This window comes from Seriola aureovittata, chromosome 24 (assembly GCF_021018895.1).
Source record: "Seriola aureovittata isolate HTS-2021-v1 ecotype China chromosome 24, ASM2101889v1, whole genome shotgun sequence".
Classification (NCBI taxonomy): domain Eukaryota; kingdom Metazoa; phylum Chordata; class Actinopteri; order Carangiformes; family Carangidae; genus Seriola; species Seriola aureovittata.
In genome coordinates, this window is record NC_079387.1 from 11,581,931 (window position 1) to 11,604,867 (window position 22,937).

The window sequence follows — 22,937 nt, forward strand, 5'->3', positions numbered from 1 at the left end:
CAAGATAAAAGCAAGTAATAAATGGATCTGCTGTGACTCTGAAAGCTGACATGCTGATTTCTTCTGCAGTATTTGTAGCTGTGACGCCGGCGTGCAGTTTCTGCACGGCCTCTCGTTCGGTCAGGAAGCTAATAGCTCTTTTAGACTAATTGTTGTCCTGATGTGCTTTGTCTTGGAGCCATTGGTGGTGTTTGCACGAGCTAATTAGCCACCAAACCAGGCCAAGCGAGGACCGAAATAAGGTCAGGAAATATGTGTATTAGCGCCGCGCTCATTTCTACCATCTCTTTCTTAATAAGTCGATACACGAGTCACAGGAAACTCATTAGACGGGACTTTTAAGATGAATCACTGTAATGATGCTTCATGGAGTTTTTTTTGGTCAGCAATATGTGGCGGGAACAAAGTTGAAAGGCGGTTTATATTCCATGTTTTGTTCCACTTCAAGAGGGACGCTTGTTGGTTTGAAATCGTGTGCTTGATCCCTGCAGTTGAAGAGTTGCTAAAACACAGCTTGTTTTCTCCTCTTCTGCAAACGCTTTTGTCCTGGTCCGATTTGCTGAGACGAGACGAGATGAGGTGCGAGTCAGCATTTAATTGTGCGCTGTGCTCTCATTGTGTGAGGCGGCCTCTTCTTCTTCTTCTCTCCCCAGCTAAGCACTTTATCATTACACACTGCAATGTTTGCCGGGCTTTGTGGTCCTCGCCGTCCCCATTCAGCGGCTGAATGGTGCAGGTCAGAGGTGGCCCACTGGGGATGAGATGCAGGAGAGAGGGAGGAGGAGGCGGCTCCAGGCCTCAACAGAATCCAGAGCCAGATCAATACCTCGCCTCGCCGAGGAGCTCAGTGTGCTGGACGACAGTGTGTGTGTCTGCAGCCTGGACAGAGTCAGTGCACAGGCAGGTCACAGGTTCGACTCCCGACCTCAGTCCTGAATGCACATGTCCAGTGGTTCTTTTACTCAAGTGGTAAAGTACTACAGTATAATATAGTACTTTAGAGGCACATTTCAGAGGGAAGTATTTACTGCATTTCTTACATATAAAACAGAGAAAATGAAGATTATTATTAATAAATGGTCCCTCCAGGATTTTTTCTGGCTTTTTTTGTGGGATTGTTGCAGCTAAAAAATGATTTCACAGCATTTTCTTTAACATTTCTATTCTATTTCTATTTCTACGAACAAACGACGTATTGTATGTTGTAGTCAGAAAGACATTGTCAGCCGAGTGTGAACGAGGAGAAGAAGAGTAGTTTGGAGCTTTCACAGCTGGAGATTCCTCTCCTCGACTTTCTGCTCAGGCACCCAAAGATCCGCCAGAACAAATGTTTCATCAAGTCCACTTCTCTTAAACTGCTTTGTTCCTCGTAAAAACGACTCCTCCTCTCTTACATCTCCATGTTGCGGCAGCTGTCTTTACTCACAGACAAATAGCTTCATGACAGTGGGATTTGCGTGCTTTGGCATGGAGCGTAACAACAGACCCAAAAGCTGCTTCTGAAGAATGTGTTCACGGTTAAGAGTTCTACTTTTAGACCTTTTCTTCTTCAGCTCTTTTCTCTTCTGCGACTCCGTGCAGTCCATCAGACCACATACATGTTTCACCCCAGGCCTTGTGGTTAAACTGAACCAAACAACCTCCTGTTTGATGCCCACAACTCTCCTGACGAAGTTCCTGCTCATCAGCAAAATATCTGCCGTTTAAAATCAAAGTCTGGATTGAAGATGAGTCATCGGAGCTTTTACCATCGGGGCCTGAAATCTGGACTTTGTTCAGTCTCATCTTTTAATTCGTCACGTAACAGTTCAGTCAATCATTTTTAATGAAGTGCTCTTAGTTTCCACTGAAGCTGTTTTCAGGTTTTCACAAACTCAATGTATTTGAACTTTTATTTGCTTTATTCTTGATGGTTATGAAGTTTGTTTTTCTGTATAAAACTGTGACACTTCATCAGAATAACTGTTTGCCTCTTCAGCTTCTTCCACACCAGCAGAAGTGCTTGTTGGGGTTTTGTAAACTGGTGACGTTCACAGCACTTAAATATTTTAAAACAGGATTAACGTTTACAGACGAGCACTTGCGAGGATTGTTGAGATATTTGAGACGTGAGAAATGTTGGTTTTATCCACTCTGGAGAACACGTTGGAAAAGTTTCATGTTCACACATGACTCTTTAAAGTCCAGGGATGTTGCTCTGGATGGAATTTAAATCATAGGTTTAGTTGAATCCAGTCTGAATCGGGCTTTAGTGTCGATGTAAGGCCAAAGAGCAGCAGAGTTTTCAGATTCAGGTGAGGACGTGGTGCGAGGACACCGCTGGACGTGTCTCTCCACCAGAAGGCATCAGTGCAGACAGACCCACTGAATCAGAGCTGTAGTGTCTCACAGGGTGTAATCACACCTACGGTCCCTTTTCCTCATGTTTTAACCTTTGAAGCAAAGTTTGTGTTTACGAAACGCTTCGCTTCACTCTGCTCAATTACAAGCCAGCTGAGGCTCGTAAACTAAACTCACATCAAGCCCCGAGTCGCCTGTTTATGGGAGAGTTTTTGTAACGTGTCATCGCACCGGGCAGAGATTTCAGCGGTGAGAGACGTCAAAACAAATCAGTCCAGATCTTGTAATTTTATCTCAAAGTGAGGGGAGCTCAGTGTTGCAGGTCCTCCTCTCTGCTGTTCAGGATGAGACGATACTGTCGTGTAACTCAGCTGCTTCGTCTCCGTCCCATGAACTCATTCTTTGGTTGAGTTTCCTGGAATCAGAGCACATTGAGTTCTGTCTGGTTTCCTTGGTGCACTCACAATGAAAAGGAAATGTAGTACTAGTACGTGACCAATAATAGGAATAACGCATTGACTGATATGAGATGGTGCGTTCAGGGCCACATGGGAAGAAGGTCCTCTGCAGCGGGAAAGTGCTCATCAGGATTAGAAAGTCAATTCCCTTTAGGTTTGTCTCCTTCTCTTCATTGTTTTCTCTCAAGCCGTCTCCCACATGCTTCTCTTTAACAGAGAAAGAAGGAGAGAGGAGGGAGGAGTATTGTTAGGGAAAGGTCATTTTGAAGTGTGTGTGAATGAAGAGGTCTTTGTGTGGAGGCAGAGTCCGGAGTGAGAAGACAAAGGCCACGATGGTGGGAGGGAGGGAGGGATCGGAGAGGGACGGTCCGACCACATGATGGCTCCTCTGCGGTATCAGTTTGCAGATTCCGATTTCCTACAGACTATCTTGTGTTTTATTGTGGGAGGTTCGTGCTCCATCAGAGGCCTCGTCCTTGATGCTTCTGGGAATGTGGGAGTTTACGTTCTGCAGTCACTCACACGGGACAACGGGTAAAACTGACATTCAGATATGGTGAAAAATAAAAGCTGAATAATTTAGAATCAGTCGTGATCTGTACAGTGAGGTGAACGGGCTGATGTGGGGCTCAGTGTGGCTTCTGTTGTTTCTGCCACATTCATCATGTTTCTGCCGACAGCTTCCATATGCTGAGATGATGCTTTTAATTTGAAGGACTCAGACTCAGAGTGTTGTTGCTGCTGCAGAAAGCTGAAGGTCATATAGACATGGTTAAAATATGAAGATTTCTTCTGTATGTTTGTAAATATATCTTGTAGTTTTTTATGTTTTCCTCAGAAAACAGTGCATTTGGTTCGTTAACTGTCCTCAAACCTTTCTAAAGAACAGAACTGCTTCACGCTTCAGAAAGTCACTCCTCGTTCCCTCAGATTTCCCACCTGGCTCAGAGATTTGAAACAAAGCTTCTTCAGGTTTCCTGCTGCGGCCTCAGTGTGTCTGTTTGAAGACGTTTATTCGAGATGAAGAGGTGCGACCCGTCTTCAGAGGGCTGAGGAAGTCAGCCAGAGGCCTGTTCTCCATCACACACAACAGCACAATGTCAAACAAACACAGCCAACAGTAAAATAAAGCTGGTTAGGAGAGCGGAGCCGGGGGAGCAGCTGGGTCAAAAATAGAGGCGGTCCTGCTTCAGCAGATTGAGTCAGGCGTGCAGTGGAGTGTTTATCGACACGGGAGGCGGCCGAGTGCTGACGCCACAACACGGACCTACGTCTATTTTGGTCGATCGAACTGGAGGTCCGCCCCCCTCGGTGACAACCGGGGGATTGCTGAGGTCTTCTTCTTCCACCTGCGACGTATTCATCACCACGACCAATAAGACGAGGTGCATCACTCAAAAGATTCCCCCCGTGTTCCCTCTCTCTCGTTGTTCTTTCCCTCCTCCACATCTGTATCTGCAGAGGCCTGCGCCTCATTAAGACTTCACAACAAGACCCTCACTGAGCTAATGTGTGAAAGTGACTCGCCCGTGCTCAGGTGTTATTCTTAGCTCAGGTTCCCCCCCCCCCCCCCCCCCCCCCCCACCCTCCCTCCTCATTTTGGAGAAGAACTAGGTCTTTGTTTAATTTACAGATGGCCCATTGGAGTAATTTCCCATTCAGCTGCTCGACTAGTCCGGGGTGAGGCATAATCCCAGGCGCCCCCCTAGCAAGGGTGCCAGCGGGGTAATATGGATGTTAGCTGGGGAGCACGGTGACAGCCCCAGAAGCGACGATTTAATTCATTGTATTTTAATTATCGCTCTCGTTCACCAGCCACAGGCCTTTTCTTTGGCTCCCTGCGACAGCAAACCTTTATCACAGCCCGTCGAAGAAGATAATAAACTTTTGCTTTAAGGTAATTACTTAATCTGGACAAACCTGTGTGTTAAGCAGTGCTATTAAGCGAGGGGGTGATAAATCAGGCATGCATTGGAGGTGGGTGATTACTCGACGGTGCAATCAGTCTTTGAACCCTCGCAGTCTTTTAAGTACCTAAATTACACAAACAGCATGCTAACAACATGCTGCTGGTGACACGGCGAGCAGAGGAGGCCCATCAGCAGCAGCGCCGCCGCCTCGTTTGGTTAATGCCAGCCGCCGCGCGCTCACCTTCAGCCCAGTGATGCATGGAGGTTATTAGCACGTGGCCTGAGCACAGCTGTCGAAGACTGATAAGTAACTCTGCCTCGTGGTGGTTTGCCACCAGGGCCACCTCGCTGCAGCCACACTGTGGTTTAGCATGGATGGATGGATGGATGGATGGATGGATGGATGGATGGATGGATGGACGGACGGATGGAGGACTGGTTGTAGCCAACTGGACCAATAGGCAGCAGCACGGTGACTAGAGAGAGTTCAAAAACTTCTTAATCCCTAATTTTCTCTTAAATTCCTCAGAGAGAAAAGTGTTCATACATTTTATAATAAATATATACTACATGGCCAAAAGTATACGGACACTCCAGCTGATGTGATGTGTGATCAGCTGGTGAAAACTTTGAGTAAGACACATGATTCCTGTTTGTTTTCCTCTCTCTCTGATTGAAGAAACTGGTGATTGAACTGAACTCACCTCCTCCTGCTCTGATTCCTATTTTCTGGGAAACGTCCTCTGCTGAACAGGAAGTGATGCATTTTACATTTGTTTCGTGCATTCGTTAAAGCAGACGGAGAAGAACTGTTGTCACGTGAAGATGTCACAATCAAACAGCTTGTGTGCAGCGGTCTGTGTATTCAGGACGTGATCCAACTTTTTCTGCTGCAATTTCCTGTGAGGATCTTCAAAGCCCCCCCCCCCCCCCCCCCTCCTCACAGAGTGAGTAAGACAGAAAGGATTTCACTGCAGAGGTCTGACATCTTTTGGTGTAAATACTTTTATCACTGAAAACTGGGACTCTTTACTGGCTGTTACAGTGTAAACCGCTGACGGGGTCGGACTGATGATCTCTTCATCCGACGTTCAAGGTCACAGAGTTTCTCCGAGAAAGGCAGGAAAGACCGACAACTACTGACCAGAGGTGGAATGTAAAATAACGTCGAAGCCATGAAAGTAATCCAGAGTTGACCAACACAAAAGGTTTGGATATATATATAAGATTGTGTTAGTGTGGATTCTGCTGAGTCAGGGAGCGTCCACAAAGATTCGGTCTCTCTTCATGGACAAATATACTACATTTCATACATGTGGCTTCCTCAGTCACCTCTGCCGTTAAGTTACTACGATTGAACGCTGAAAATCAGTTTGAAATCAGTGGACGTTTGGTTTGAATTTTGTTTTGACATCAACTTCTTATAAGCTTCCAAAAATTCAAACAACTGATTAGACAAAACCTCTTGGAAGTCAGTTCACTTCAAACAAAGCGCTTGTCAGATCAATGAACAGAGTCTGGACCCCTCCCCCACACATTTCTAACACTGGAATTCAAAGGTTGGGTCCAACATCTTTTTCTTTTTACTTTCCAAAACAACTTCCATCACAGCTGAGAAGCCTCCCATCTCCTGAGGAGAGCTCTGATACGATCACTAACATCTGCTGCTTCCATCGCTGTTACTGGAGCCACAGTTTCAGGCCTAAATGTTGCTCATACTAAACTTTAAACGAGCTGCAGTGAAACAGGAAAACACTGTTTCTGCTGTGTGCATACGGGGGGGGGGGGGGGGGGGGTGACTTTGAAAAACTGTAGTCGGCCAACAGCAGCGCTCCACCAGACGCTAAAACAAATGTTAGCAAGCAAAGACTAATAGATGGCTGGAGCCTAAGCGGGTGCTCGGCAGCCCCGCCTGACGCTGCGTACGCCCCGGGGGGGATCTGGGCCCAGTGAATCAGGTAAATGTGCCTCTTGAACTCTCATGAGCGCTCGCCTTTTGTTCTTCCTGTGGCGGCAGAACAATGGCGCTGTCTCGGTGATGGAATAAGCCCGCGTGGTCAATCCCCCGGCCAGGACACCGGGGCCGAGCCGCCTGGCCCCGGGCCCGGGGCCTCAGAGGAAAGCTCAGCCTGGATGATGGGCCGGATACCTGACAAGGTGACGATGACTGGCTGAATTACTTCCTCCAGGTCCAACGTGTCCAAACTGGAAGGGTCATTCTTGTAGAGAAATCTGAGCCAGAAACCTCTGTAACATCAGACTCTCACTGTTGAGGGATATTCATCAAGTTTTCTCTGGCTAAACAAACTGAACTTTCTGTTACTCTGCATTTAATGAGGAGGAAAACATCACGTGCACGATCTGATCTGAGGTGGAGAAGCTCCATTTCTCTCATTTATACACAGCGAACTAACTTTCCCATTGTCCCACTCAGAGTGTTTCGTAGGCAGAGCTCCATCTCGTCTTTATTCCCATTTCTAAAATTTCATTAGTTACCTTCTGTCTTTTCTTTTCTTCTTTCCCTCATTTTCTCCTTCCGTCTTTAATTTGTTCTTTCCTTGTTTTATCTCTTTTCCAACCTCCTTTGCTTCTTTCCTTCCTTCGTTCCTGTTTGTGACGTGAGTATTTGTTTTATTTGCTCAGTGTGTTTCAGTCTTTTATTCTTTTAATTGAAGGTATTATCTCATGAGTCTCTGCAGATAAAAGACGATTCTAACTTTGCCTTCTACTTGCAGTTGAGTGTTTTTGCTGCACTGTTGCACCATGACCTTTACACAAGCAAAGGATTTAAAGACGTCGTCCTCTCCTCTCTAACCATCATGTTTTGGTGACCCAGATTTAGCAGCTCTTTGTCGTCCCCCCCCCTTGACCCCCTCTTATAATTCACCCCCAGCTGTTATGAATGGTGCATTAACTCGAGCTGCTCCTTGAATGGGGCCCTTTAGCTCTCTCTCTCTCTCTCTCTCTCTCTCTCTCCCTCTCTCTCACATACATCCTCCCTACGACGCTCCACTCAGCCGACACAGTGTACAGAGTCACACACGGGGTAATTATACCAGACTACAATTACAATGGAGGAGGCCTGGGACAGAGAGGGCAGTCAGTTTGGTCACAGAGAGGGAGGGAGGGAGGGAGGGAGGAAGGAAGGAAGGATAGAGATACAGACAGAAAAAAATGGATAGAGATAGGTATAATGGAAAAATAGATACAAATAGAAATAGAGATAAAGATTGATATAAAAAGACAGAATTAATGGTGTTATATAGAAATAAATAAAGAGAGAAAGTGATATAGGCAAAAAACAAGATAAAGAGATAGAGCTAGAAACAGAGATAAATAAGGAGAGATAAAGGACAAGGACACAGATGATTAGAAAGAGAGAGATAGTGACACAGATGAAGATAAATAAGACAGTTGAACACAGAGACACAGAGATAGAGATATATGAAAATAATGACAGAGATAGAAACAGATGGAGATGAATGATAAAGACAGATTCAGCTACAGATTGAAGAGATATAGAGACAGTGGGAGGAATAGATAGAAACAAGTAGAGATAGGAATAAAGAGATCAAGAGATAAATAAAATAGAGATAAATAAATAGAGTAAAAATGGAGTGTGGCAGAAATAGAGAGAGTGATACAGAGGTATACATTTAGAGATTTTAAAGAACATACAAATAGAAACTGAGATATAGAAAGAGACTGAAAAATAGATATAACGATAAAAGTAAACAGAGATAGAGAGACTGATAGACACAGATAGAAATAGTGGTTGATGTAAAGTTAGAGATGTAGAAATCAGTAGATGTAAGAATAGAGACAGACTTCCCTCTGCTGCAGATTGGACCTGTTGTCACGTGTTGTCACGTGTTGTCACGTGTTGTCACGTGTTGTCCGGTGAAACCACCGTTGTCTTGGTAATCAATTCGTTTTCAAGCAGTTTCCTGCTTCTGGTTTCTGAGCAGAGAATTTGCTGGTTTACATTTCAGTCATTCACTTTAAATTGAATTCATTTATTTTGACAGTTCATATCTACAAGATTAAGAGGCAGCATTCAGATTAATTGATGATGAAAATAATCCTAAATTGTAGCCTAGTAAATTTCCTTTGGGATGATAATATTTCTGATTTATATCAGGTATAAGTTCCTCCTCCAACCTTTTTTACTAAAAACATCTGGAAGCATAAAATCCTGTGGTGGTTCTGCTTTGCTTTCACACCACAGACAATCTGCACCAGAGTCCGACTGCAACTGGACGGTGATCCACCTTTTTCAGGTGTTGTCAGTTGAGCTTTCACACCGGCCTCGATCAACGAATCAAACAGGAAAAAGCAGCGGTTTGTTGAAACTGCTCTGGTCAGATCAGGTGTCAGAGCAGCCACAATAATAAATCTAAGAAGTGGATTTGCAGAAACGCCACAGTAATGAGCAGCGAGTGACAAAGATGAGGATCCAGAATCCACAAGATGTGATTCATAAAAATGTTCACTGTCCCTTATTTGGCGACAGGAAGCTGACTTCCTCAGCAGAGCCTCTGAATCATGTCTTCTTCCAAACTAAACACGGCTCAGACGGCGGCGTGATGAGGGAAACTGACGCCGCTGTTGAGACCAAGCTGGTCGCCTGAAGGAATCCAGCCCCGTCCCATCAGGCCTCGGTGGCGCTGTGCAGACTGAAAATGAGGTAAAAAGGGCTATTTCTGCAGGCGTTCGGGGACCGGGCCTGTCCGTCAGGCTGTCAGGGTGCAGAGTGAGAGGAATGGACCTGGAATGCTGACTCACTCAGGTCCCGGGCCCCTGGGAGCCCCGGGAGGCCCCGTTATCCCCGCTCGCCGCTCGGCCGAGAGCAGATAATGATCCGTGGCCCTGACCCCTCCGCTCCGAAAATCCCAGGTCACCCCGCAAGAGTCCCGCTAGAGTGTGTGTGTGTGTGTGTGTGTGTGTGTGTGTGTGTGTGTGTGAGTGAGTGAGTGAGAGACACAGGAAGAATTTTAATGCAGTCCAGATATCAGCTGGCTCACCTCTCCCTCCATCTTTTTCTTCCTCTTGTCTTCTCCGATCCGGCAGCTCGGAGACGAGACACACCAGGTTGCAATTAACAGGATCTGAAAACTGTAGCAAGGGCGAGCGAGGGAGGACATGATGAAGGAAATGCAGAGAGAGAGAGGGCGGGGGGGTTAGGCAATGCCCTCATGGAGCTTTTCCAAAATAAAAACCTGAGAAAAATGTTAACAAGAAACATAACTCCATAAAGTCAGTTAAAGAGCCCAAAAGGCTCCATTTATATGGTGGTAAAATAAAGACACGACATCTTCTGTGGTTTCGTGTTATCGCAACAGCTAATTAGCTCTGATGTTTTGGGTAAACTTCCCAGATCCAAGAAGAATCCATGAAAGAAAAACAGGGCTTTAATGAAAAATAAAAAGGGCCATTAAAAGGATGCACGATGAAACACACAAAGCTCGTTAAAACAGACGACTATTAAACGGAGACGGGTTAAAGTGGAAGCAGAAATGCACCTTTATCACACGACCTGCTTCCTCCTCAGGTTTGTTTGACATATGTGAAGTGGACGAATCACAAAGACAACTGTGGTGGGATGAATCTGCACACTGGTGAAAGAAATCTACTTGTGACCGTGTTTCTGATTCGTTCTCACTAAAACTTAAAGGAATCATTTTAGGAGGCCGATCAGGAAGACTGACGTCATGTCAGTGTGTTAAGTGAAGAACTACAGCCAGGAGTTGATTAGCTTAGCTTAGCATAACAACTGGAAAGCAGCTGCAGCAGAATGTACTGGGCAGACACTCTGTCACTGCTCATAAAGACAAAGCCTGCGTTCCAAGGTTTAATGAAAACACTAAAGACTTCAGTTTCTAGCTTGTGACTGTGAGAGGTCCGTTTACTGCAGGTGTGCCATCAGCGTCTCACCTGCTGCCTCAGACGAGCGAAGGTCAGAACATCACCTGAGTCTCTGCAGACCTAGAAAACACAAAACGAGAGCAGCTTCACTTAAATCCTGAAGTGAAAGCAGACAGGAATCAACCAGTCAAACTCATGCCCTCATGTTTCCAGTGAACTGGGGGGGGGGGGGGGGGGGGGGGGGGCTGTTTGGACGGGAGAGGGAAGAGCGTGAGCAGAAGAAAGCTTTTCCCTGTGCTGTCAGTCCCGGTTTGAGTCGGGCCGCGGCTTCCCTCCACACAGTCCATCATCCCGACTAGTTCAAAGACCATCTAGCTGCAGGTCTTTGTCAAAAGCCCGGTTGGATATCTTTTATGTTCAAGATGTAGGATTTCTTAGGATGACTTTGATTATTTATTTATTCCACTTCTCTTGTGTGATAGTGCCAATATTTTACACGAAAGTGCTCAGCTTGCTCTGAAATTCATGTTGCTTTATTGTAGCCCTTTTGCTTTGAAATTTCTCTTTTTTTTGTTTTGAAAGGCAAGCTCTTTTTTTTTTGAAGTCTCCTCTCCCTCCCTCCCTCCCTCCCTTCCTCATCTAACTCTCTCTTCTTCTTTGCTTTTCTGTTCTTGCAGCCCCCCACCACATGTTCCCCACCTTCCACACGCCGATCCCGATTGACATGCGCCATCACGAGGGACGATACCACTACGAGCCTCACGCTCTGCACGCCATGCACGGGTAAGTGGCCTTTTATTCTGCTGAGTAAATATTGCGACATGAGGCTCGTCAGATGCAGGTTGAACCAACTTAAAGTCGTCAGATCTTTTTGATGCAAATCGTTACTTCATCTTCAGTTACGGCGCCGCAGCAGAGGTTGTTTTCCTTTTTCTTTTTTTCTAACTCCAGAGGATTTGCTTGTGAGTGTATGTTCGCGGGCGCTGATGAGAGCTGAGCGTTCGCCAAGTTCAGTATCAAAAGCAGATGACAACATGCTGACTTCCAAAGTGAATAATCAATGCTGGTTCTGAATATTTCCTCCGCAGCCCTTGTTTCCGATACAGTTTGATTAAGTGGGCGAGTGCAACCATCCGGGGCTGAGACTCTCTGATGTACGGAGAAGTCAGCTCGCTCTCTGAAGTCGTGCTGCTGGATGCAAAAGTGAAAAAACCTCCCTCTCCTTCAACAGCTGAGGTGCCACTGAGCAAGGCATGTTGCTGAGCGGGAAACACGTGTGTGAACTCACTTCCAGTGGAGTAAGAAGTACAGCTTGACTTGCTGCTGCAGGTCTTTCCTTTAGTCTTTAGTTTGTTAAATCTAAATGATTCCTCCTCCCTGACGGTTCTGGTTTTTACCTGATTAGACAGTTTGAAATCTGGGGCAGTAACGGTAGAAGAGGCTTGTTGGAGCTTTAGGTGAGAGATCTCTGACTGCAACATTCGGTGTCAAAAGTGAGAACAAGAGCAAAGAGCTGATGAACAGTAACACTACAAACACTTTTCTGACTGATGCGACCACTGAGCTCTAAACTGGAGGATCGATGAAGGTGAAGATGAAGCGGCATCCTCTCAGCTGATCTTGTATCAATAATCATCATATGAGCAAAAACTAAGCTTTTTGGGCCCCTGAGGGTCCGAGGCTGAGGAGGCTTCAGGCTTCATACGAAGGCTCTCAGATTAAACCCGGGAATCCGCTGGTTAAATGGTCAAATCAATGGAAAGTATTTCCTCCTGAAACGTGAAGGAGTAGAAACAGAAACTGCTGAGGACTTGTGGACAGTACTTGAGTAAATGTTCCCAGTTGCTTCCCACTTCTGTTGCTGGATAAATAAGAGGCTGAAACATGAATGAGTCTCTGCCAGTTGGCTGGTATCAATCTGCAGCTCGCTCCATTAGCAGCGATCGGCAGGGCCGGATCCATCACTGATGACATAATACATCCAACCCCCGTCCAGCACCTCTTTATATTCATTAATGGCTTGTTGTGTGGACTAATCTGTGTGGTGCAGGCCGTGTTGCCCCCGAGCTAGCGCGGTAATTAAACTCCCCGAGTATAGAGGTCACAGCACAGGCTGCCTGTGCCGCTGCAGCGCTGGTGGTGAGGCCGACTTCCAGGCTGCTGTGGGCTTCAATAAGAGATGCCATCCCATTTATTTTCCTGAGGGAAATTCAGCTTGTAAAGAACAGAGTGCTATATACACTACACTATACAAAATTCAACTACAGATTTGTTGTTTGTATCAGGAGCCGTTGGTTCACTGAAAAATCCCCTTTTTCTTGCTTTTGTTCAAAAGCCAAACCAGTGTTTGTGCAACTACAACAGGGATGCCGATTGTTGCATGTGTGTTTTTGGTTTCAGTTCATTTCAGGACACAATGAAAATATATCTTGTTTAAAGTACATCTTACCACAATTCTTAGCTTTTCTGGAGCTTTTGATGAAATCAGACGATCCTCATCAGCAGCTGCAGTTGCTGTCGAGGTCAAGAATCAATTTTTGAAATTCTATGAAACATGTGGGAGACGGGCGAGGTCCGTCTGCTGATGAGGATTGTTGACTGACTGAATTCAGCCAGAAGCACAGACTCGTTAGGAGAGTGTGTTACGGAGCATTAATATGAATGTTGATAAATTTGATTGAAAATGTTCCTGCTCACAGTCTAAGTGTTGTTGTACATTATTATCTTAATTGCTGCTCATTGAAAAGTGACTTTCTGAATCAGTACCTCTGCTTTGAAGCAGACGGCAGGTAAACTGAAAACATGTGAGAGGGAGCAGCTGAGTCCGTGACACACTTTGAATCAGAACAACCGGGTCTGAAGTTACTTTATCACAAAAGAAAAACTGGCAGCGGGACAAAAAAAGTCAATAGAATTCTCCAAATAGTACTCTTACATTTAAATTCACAGATTTGATGGTGATGCATACTTCGCGCCTGGCGGCAGCAGGGCTATTCATCACGCCGGCTGGGAGAGTGGAGGGCGGGGGAGGGGAGGGGAGGGGGGCGGCTGTCCGTGGACTCGGCCACCTTGATTAATGTGATTTGATCTTGACAGTGGACCCCTAATTCATCAAGACCTTGATCTAGCTGTCGCTCCCCCCTGCCTGTGCCAAATTCACCTAATTACAGGAACATTGCGCAGCAAATTAAGTGCGGTGTCATTTGTCGCCTGGTGCGGCACTTTGTTATACAGTCGTGGCGGCGTGTCAGAGGTCCCCTCCTTGATTGTCTAACATGACATCTCCGCGCCGTCCCCTTTATCATTGTTTGCATATACCGTAATGAGAGGGCTGGTTATTTTGTCAAGCCTGTCATAAAAAGCAGCCGAGGGGAAGCCTCGTTTTCCACCGGGTACCGAGGACGGTTTGTCTTCCCTCGCCGTCGCCGCCAAATGACAGTGAGGCGAGGAAGTTGCAGGACGAGGCAGGAAGGGGAACGGGGGGGGGGGGCAGACACCACCAACATGAAGGAGCTGAGACCAGATCTGTGGCAGACCTGACTCTAAAAGTCATACCTGGAGTTTCCAGAGTTTTTACTTTCCTCAAAGAGCATTTCTAGTTGAAGATGAAACGCTGGACTGAAGGAGGCCGAGGGAAGACTCCTCCTCCTCCAGTGTTGGCCTCTCTGCACTGGCGCCACTGGACTTTAGAATTAAATGGAAAGTTGTAGTTTAAGAGGCAAAACACCCCTGAACATTTTTCAGTTGTGATCATGTACAGTGGCGACCCCTGGTCTCTCCGCTCGCTTAACCAGAGTCAGACACAGCGAAGAATGTGAATGCTCCTTCAGAAACTAACTGGAGTCTGAACCTAGTTAATTTATCAGACATTGATTCAACTAAAAAGAAGTGTGTTCCTTTTGAGGCGACTCCCTTTGTCTTCAGTTCATTTTTACATCACATCATCACTCTGTTTCTACTCCCACCCCAGTTCATGACACTCGTACCAACGACATCTTCACAAGCTCATCTGGCAGAGCGTGATCTCCTGTCCGCAGCACTGGGATCTCCTCAGTGTGAGTTTCCCTAACGTCGGCCTGCAGCTCCCTGCAGTCAAGTTCAAAAGCACTGAAACACACTGAGTGTTTGTGTAGCGCAGAGATCTTCTGTTAATGTGTAAAACACGAGCTGCCCTGAGGAGACGGTCAACAGAGAGACACAACACTCACAGCTTCACTCTGAACATGTTTCTAACCAACACAGAGTTCAGTTCCTGCTTTAACACGGCCCAGTGTTGCTGCCCGCATGCTGCGATGGACCTGCTGCCGGCCCGCCCTTCCTCCTCCTCCTCCTCATCCTCATCCTCCGCCTCCTCCTCCAGGCCGTGTGATCAGTTTTTCTGTGCTGTAATATCACTGTGTGGTAATTCACTGAGGAATAAAGGACAAACACAAAGTCTTTAAACTGGATTCCACCCACATGGAGCCAGCCCAAAGAAAGGACAGTAATGTAGCATGTATGCTAATCATATCATCAAGTGTAGATCACCGACAGACAAACACCTAGTTTCTACATTATAGTAAATAAACCAGGCGTCCAGCATTTTACTCGTTGCGTGTTGTTTGACGTCTTGATCTTCACGTCTAATCTCAGTGTTTAGTGTAAACTCCATCTGTCAGCCGTCCTGACAGAGGCAGAGAGCCGTCAGCAGCAACAAGTGTTCCCGTTTCAGAATGATGACACGGAGGAGGAGTCGTCAAGGCTCAGAAGAAGAAACATAAGACCGCCCAGCTTTGTGTTATTCACTCTGAAAACAGATTAGTCTGAATCTGAACGGCTGCTAACTTGCAGGCAGATGTAAAAAGTTTATATCTGGATTCTTTATTGAGGTCAGACCTTACGCAGAAATGTGGGGCCGTATCAGCTGATGGAGTCGGGACGTTCTCTTTGTTCTTCTGTTGATGGTTGGTGGTTAGAGACTGGAGACCATCAGCTGCTGCTCTGGATCAGCTGAATCACTGGTTGCTCTCAGTTGCTGCTTCAGTATCAGCGTGTGAAGAAGAACCATCAGCTGCATTAGACAGAAACATGTTTCAGCTTCAGTGTGGAAGTTGTCAGATGAGAAACGTCGTCCGGCTGCGAGGACAGAACAAAGTGGAGGATGAGATGATGAAATGACTTTTTAAGGAGGCCATGATTTGCAGCACCGTGATCTGTTTGTTTGTATCTAGGTCATTTCTTCCTCTGCATGGGGGGGGGGGGGGGGGGGGGGGGGGGGGGGGGGGGTTGCCTGTTAAGTTTGAGGCGTCCGCTTCACGCAGCAGACTTATAAACCTACAGTGGGAGTTTATTCAGCCGTGCACTGGACGACGTGATTTATCTAAATCAGAGCGCTCCCTGAGCCCCGACACCGGAGACGAGACTCACTGTCACACTGTAATTCATCTCTGGTGTCGCCGAGAAGAGAGTCGCAGCACGTACACACACACACACACACACACACACTTTAGATGCATGTAGAGGCATATTCTCATGTGCAAATAAAACACATCCACGTTCCTCAGATGGAACTTTTTCGATTCATCACTGAGGAATTTATCACATAAAATTTAAACATTTCATGTGATAAAAGTGAAGATTTGTAGCTTTTCTATTTAAACTGAATCACTTGGTGCTTTTTAACTTTTGTTCAGACAAAATAAGGAGCCAGACGACGTCACATTGGGCTTTTAAAATTTAAAAAAGACCCTATTAATGGCTAATTAAAAAAACATTAGTTGAAGAGCTTATTAAACACCTGGTGCCAGAGAGAGCTCAGTAACTGCTCATGATGCTCCAGTAAACAGAGAACATGACACATGTTGAACTCTGACCTCTGGAGCTGAACGATGCAGTGACTCAATGTGACCAGCTTAAAACTCACAGAAACAACCACTGCTGCAGATCGCTGGTTTGACCTAATAAACAGATTTACAGATCTTCTGGTAGAAAAAGCTTCACTTACGACATGAGCATGTACATCATCTACATTTTAATCACACGTCTCTGTGACCCTGGACTCAATCTGGTGCTGAGCATGTGTTTTAACGCGGCCATAAAGTCATGCACCTCGTTAATGGAGCTGATATCATGTGAGCACCTGCTGCAGTCTGCGCCGTTAAAAACACACGTAAACAGCAGTGAAAAGAACAGAGGATAAGGTCATGTCTGCCAGGAGGTGTGAGAGGCGTCATGCCTGATTAACTCCCTTTAAATCTCACCACTAAATACACTTAATGTGAAGGCCGATGTGTTTCACTGAACAGACTCAGCTCAAGCTTCCAACAGTAAACCAAGTCTAATGGAAATGTGGACGGAAACCCTCGTAGCTGCACGAACAGAGCTGCTGCTCGTCTCTGATTTGTTTAATCATTTCACCGGAAACATCCGGCGAGAAATTGGAAAATAAAAGCTGAACTGAATCTGACATTTGTACGTGTTCAACAGACTCTGCTGCGCGGAGCTAAGAGATTCCTCTCCAGGACACGTCCTGAAAATGATTCTGACATTACAGACCGCTGAAACAAGGAACTACCAAAGTTTAAGAACAAGTTTAAGTGCCAGCGCCCCCTGGAGGTCATACGACTCATGAGGGGAGCAAAGGAGGACGTAAGATGATTTTGTGAGAGACACTAAGTCTGTATAAGAAGGAGGAGTAACTGGGAAGCAGCTGCTTGTTTCATCGTTTTAGTCGCTCCCAAACTTCAACCACGTGGTTATTACTGTAACCACGATGAAGAACGTCCTCTGATCTTAACAAAGGCGTTATTTTAACCTAGACGTGATGTTTCCTGAAACACAACCAAGTCGTTTTTGTGCGTAAATCAAACAAACCTTAACCAGAGTTTTTGAAGGAACAGACGGATGTCGTCTGCAAAGTTGACTGCAAATCGTTTTAGAGTCGCAGACAAACAGTTACTTAAAAGTACAAACAAAATGGAGGAAAGCTGATAGTCGTGGTCATCAGACCTTCAGTGAGCGGCCTGGACAAGAAGCACGATGCTGTGTGAGTATGTAAATCAAGGAAAGAAGACGGGCTGCGTCTTTGTATCTGACTGGGTGAATGTGTTGGTTCGGTCCATTTCCTCCTCTCCAGGAGGGTTAGGGCTCCCTCCTGTCCTGCCTGCCGCCCGGCGCCGGACCCGGATACGCTCGGAAAGTCGAGCATTGTGTTCGCTCAGCGCCGCGCAGACGCCCTGAGAACTCACCCACGGCCAGACGTCTTCCTGAACATCTGAATATTACATGACTCATTGACCACGATCACTTCTGAGCTGCGCCTCTGCTGCATGGAACAAAGGTTTGCAGACTGGACGTAAAGACAGACGTATTTATATTCTTCATGTGATCCAGACTGATTGTTGGAGCTTGTTATCACAGTAAACAAACCCTCATAGACTGGATTCAAAGACAGACAGCGCTCACCTGCTGGCTGTTACATGATGAGAGCATTAATTATTCAAACAGACGGAGGGGGTTATTATCTTTTTAGGAGGAAAATCAGATCTTTATCTTCTGCACGGAGAGAAAGAAAAACATTGCCTCACTCGTGATGCAATCCAACCATCCGGCCGCGGGCTAATAAAGCTTTTGTTGGATGTTGGATGATGGAGACGGAGAGTGTATTTTTAGGAGAGAAATGATTTGGTAAACACTGAGGAACGGCCAACACCAAGATCTGAAACCTGACTTCACTTCAAACACATTAACGTTTCAATCACATTTTGAGGTTCTGTGACTTTTTAACAACTGAAATCTGTTAAAAACTCACAAGATTTAAAAATGTGAAACAACTATGATTCAATTTTCCAGTTTTTAGTTCAAAGAAATGTTTGGTACATCCGACCTGTAAGTCCTGCGGCTTCATGTGATGAAGTACAGGTGCTACACATGTATGTGTGTTTAATGACGCCTGCTCTGCGACTGTTGGAGAACCTCATGTGACCCCATCAGTGAAAGGATTCTCCTTTCCTGATGAGTCTGATACTGATACAGACACAGATATAAAAACAGAGCAGGTCTATTGATTTACTGTGGAAGAAGAAATGAGTCTCATGGTGTGAGTTTAAGTGTGAACCCTCAGACTTCAAGCATCTGGCTCCTGGTCGTAATCAGTCTGATGAAGTCGAGTTGTGTTTTATAAAAACATTACAACACTGTCAATACATCAAACTAAAATAACTTAACAACATGAACACAAAGACTGTGTTAGGAACAAAGAGACAGAAAAACTTTACGGGTCCTGGAGGGTCTGAAGAAAGACGCTGTTGAGATGTATCGTGGGAAATGTAGGATCCAGGAGGGACTCGAAGGGAAGTGTTAATACTAAATCAAACCAGAGAAATGATATCTATCTAATTAAATCTTGTTTTAAACGCAGATGTTTTTGTGATGTCACAGAGTAACACAATTATTACAGATGCTCTTCCAGGAAAGTGTCAGTGTTTCTTCTTCAATCAAGCTCATCTTCCAGAAACCACAGACGTCCCTCCGTCGACCCCGCAGGATCTTTTCTCTCCAGATGAGCTAACGCCGTTAAACGACACCGACCATGCCCCGTGGATAGAAGTGTAATCTAGAGAAGGTGGTTACTCGCCAAACAGCACTTCCTCCCTCCCCGTCTACTCGTCTCCGTGACCCAGATCTCACCCCTTCCTCTGACTGTCCCAGATCAAAAGCCGGATAGAGGAACCGTGTTAGACGTGATCTCACTCTCAACGCCGTCTGTGTGCACACCGAGCTGGAGGCTCAGAGGATCGGGTTTGCAGATGGATTACTCAAGACGCTCGCCGGAGGAGTTGGTCGAGTGTGACGGCGCTTCAGGTGGTCGTGTCACAGCGTGCCTCATGCTGATGGCGCTCAGGTTCTAAGTGATGCAGAAAATGCAGCTCCTGGACACTTTTACACTCGTGACACTGAGCTGCATTAGTCTCTTGTTCTATCAGGACAGAGCTTTGTGTCCATCTTTGCTGCTGAGTGCTGATTGGTCGGTGTTTCTCTAAAGCCTTTCCCATTCTCTTCCTTGTTTTCCTTGTTTTCTTCTTGTTTTATCCCAAAGTTAAAAACAGAAGTCAGTGTCAGAAAGGGATTTACTGTGTTGCTCAGAGGCACCTCAGCAGTGGGTTGATGTCACTGGTTTAAAAAGAGTTTTTCTAATTATTACTAATTATTATTGTCACTAATGTGTCTGTCCTGTCCTCTGCTGCAGCCCTGCAGGTTTGGCCGGCAGCCCCGTCATCTCTGACATCTCCCTGATCCGCCTCTCGCCTGCTGCCGTAGCGACCGGCGACTCTCCGTTCAGCCCGCCTCACCCGTACGTCAACCCTCACATGGAGCACTACCTGCGCTCTGTGCACGGCAGCCCCACCCTGTCCATGATCTCAGCAGCCAGAGGACTGAGCCCAGCCGACTGTAAGTTCTTCCATCAGCTCCCGTTGTCCAATCATTTTAACTAGAGCTGAATCCAGCCGGAGCTCAGTGTTGTTCCTGTGGAATTAGTCTCTGTATCGAAGTGAGATTCAGACTCATGGCGGAGTCCAAGTGGAATTGAACCCGTAAACTCGGTGCAGACCAGCGCTTCTTCCTTCTGAAGTAGATCAATGTAACAGGAGCTGTGAGCAGTTCAACCAGAGGCAGTTTTCTTTCTGACTGTTTCATTGGAAGGATTGTCAGAACGCTGACCAGGTGAAAATATTTCAGATTTCATAAGAAAAAGAAAGAAATTTGAGAAAATTAACATCATTTAGCAAAAAAAACAAAATCCTTTATTTCTTTTATCCCTCGTCACCATTTTTCTAAATTCATTGAAAGATGTAATCATCACAGATTCATCGAGATAATTATTTTATACCTGTGTACGTCGGGAGTTTGGAGAAGTCACATGATGACAACGATAATCACTCCTTTGAATAATTCTTCTAAAATACCGGATCTTTTAACCTCTTCACATCTTTAAGAATCTTTCAAAGGAAACAATGAGCGCAGGAGAAGTCCTAATGTGTGGGAGGAGTCACAGGTAAACCTGAGTACAGACCTGAGGCAGCGGTAGAAGCCTTTATTGTGTTTTTTCAGCAGGAAAAGAGACGTTAAGAGGAGCTCAGTCAAACATGATATTCAGCAGGGAGCGGGGAATTGAATAAAGTGATTGCTGGTTGCTGCATACAAACACTATAAAATGAATTGGCCTCGCAGCGGAGAAACCTTGACCTGTGCTCCCAGGTGCTTTGATACCGAGAGGGGATCCTTAAAAAAAAACCTGTGGAAATTGATAAAAGAAAAACCAGCGCTGGTGAATACTTATCCACCCCCTCCAAATTTGCCAGGACGTGATGACAAGTCTTTCTTCAGCGCTGAATTACAATAACAGATTGGAGCGCAGCAGCGGGGCGGGATATAAATCTTCTTTTACAGTCTGTCAGTGGTAATGTGGCAATGCTTTTAAACTTAAATAAGCGCCGGCGCCCGAGATCTGGCCGTGATAAAGCCGTGCGAAAGGAGAAAGGATGGGGAGCGCGTCGGCGGTGGAGGGAATGCAAATAGCTTGTTGAAAGACGAGGCCTTGGGTTTGAAAACGGAAGCCGTCAGCTTTTATGTGTTCCAGGTGACCTTTCTTTTTTCCCACAAACGCTTCACAACGCCCGACACGTAAGAGAGGAGACCATCCGCTCATCAGCTGCAGTTTTGTTTCAGGGATCAGCTGCTTCATCACTGTGGCGATTCCTCTGCTGGTGTTTGTGCTGCGAGAGGAGCGCTCTGGCCTTTATCTGCCTCTTCCCTCCTCATTCACACCTTTTTAAGGTGGAACTATGATCCTGGAAGTGAGAAGTGAGGGCAGCTACCTCAGCTATGAAGTCAGCGCGAGCACGGCGTCTGTTCTTTCTTACGTCCGGAGCTCTGATGTCGTCTGAAACATCACTTAGGAGGCGAGGGCAGGGGGCAGAGGGGGGCGTTTGGTTTGCAGGACGGCGTCGTCAGGGAGAGAAGGAGGGGAGGGTGGGTGGATTCTGGAGGCGGAAAACAAATTCATATCACAGTCTTATTGGCCCTGAAGCTTTTAAACGTGCTTTACTGTGTCCAGATGTTGACAGCGACGCAGGCCAGGTGAACAGGGAGGCGGACGCACGAGGGGAATTCACTAAATTAAAACCTGAACATAAGAAGGGAAGTCAGAAGCAGAGACTGTGCAGCAGTCCTCTCTGAACCACATGACACCTTCAATGAAAGATATCGAAGAAGGACCCAAGAATCAAAAATAAAGTTTAATGTAACTTCCTGCTTCTACTCGATTTATAAAAGTAGTTTCCTGCAGAATCTTTGTGACAGAGAGAAAGAGTTTAAAAACCGACTCCAACTACTCTTTCATTATCCATCATTATTCAAGACGCTGTTTTCTCATGATGATGCTTCTTAATGTGCCTGTAATTTCACTAATTATATCACAGAACAGCTGCCAAACGTAGTTGGATAAACCAGGTTATAGATTTACAGACATTAATTCATTATTCCAAATGTTTCACGTGGGAGAATTATTACTCCTGCAGCATCTTCAGTGAAATAAAGAAAATACAAAGTGTCTGAGACTGTGAGGTGGGGGTGGGGTGGGGGGCACCTACATGGGCCGCTGCACATCAGTGACCCCTCACTGCCGGCCCCTCAGCCCATTCAGAGATCTCCTCAGTGTGAGACGAGACGCACCAGGAATTCACCCCCTCTCCCCCTTCCTCCATCCTTGCTTCCTTTCTAACTTCCCTTTATTCCTTCCCTTCTTCCCTTGTTGCCCCCCCACCCCCCACCCCCAACCCCACAGTGGCCCATGAGCATTTGAAAGAGCGTGGTCTGTTTGGACTGCCTCCTCCTCCTGCCGGGGCCAGTCCAGCAGAGTATTACCACCTGATGGCCAACCACCGGAGCCCCTACGGCGAGCTGCTCATGCAGGGGGCCGGGGCCGCGGCGGGGGCCCACCTGTCCGACTACATCACCCCCATCGACGGTGAGTAACTCTGGGAACAATCATGCTCCCACTGGGAAACTTTGAAACTGATAAACGCAGCATTAAAGTGAAGCTAAAATCACGTTTTCATTTATTTTGAAGATGGAAAAAGAAACGAGACAAAACCAAAAGTATTCTTTTCTTTGCTCGATTTTCCTGCCAGAACACAATAAGCTGATCGACAGTCCAAAGCCAATATTCTCTTTCTAATCATATAAAAACCCTAACCCTTTCTAAATGCTGCTGCTACAGGGAAACCTCCTGTAGCTGACACTGGGGATACGGAGGAGTGAGACTCCCTCCTCTGGTATCTGATGCTGAATGTCAGGGCAGTTTGTCATGCAGATGCACCAGTAA

General features: G+C 46.1%; 1 protein-coding gene across 1 annotated transcript in view; it reads left to right on the plus strand.

Annotated features, from left to right (window-relative positions):
- Nucleotides 1-22,937, plus strand: part of LOC130165409 (zinc finger protein GLI2-like) — a 64,363-nt gene that overhangs the window by 22,684 nt on the left and 18,742 nt on the right. The window contains exons 3-5 of the mRNA XM_056370666.1: nt 11,251-11,356; nt 19,800-20,002; nt 22,398-22,580. Coding sequence (XP_056226641.1) covers nt 11,251-11,356; nt 19,800-20,002; nt 22,398-22,580 — 492 coding nt within the window. The remainder of the gene's footprint in view (nt 1-11,250; nt 11,357-19,799; nt 20,003-22,397; nt 22,581-22,937) is intronic.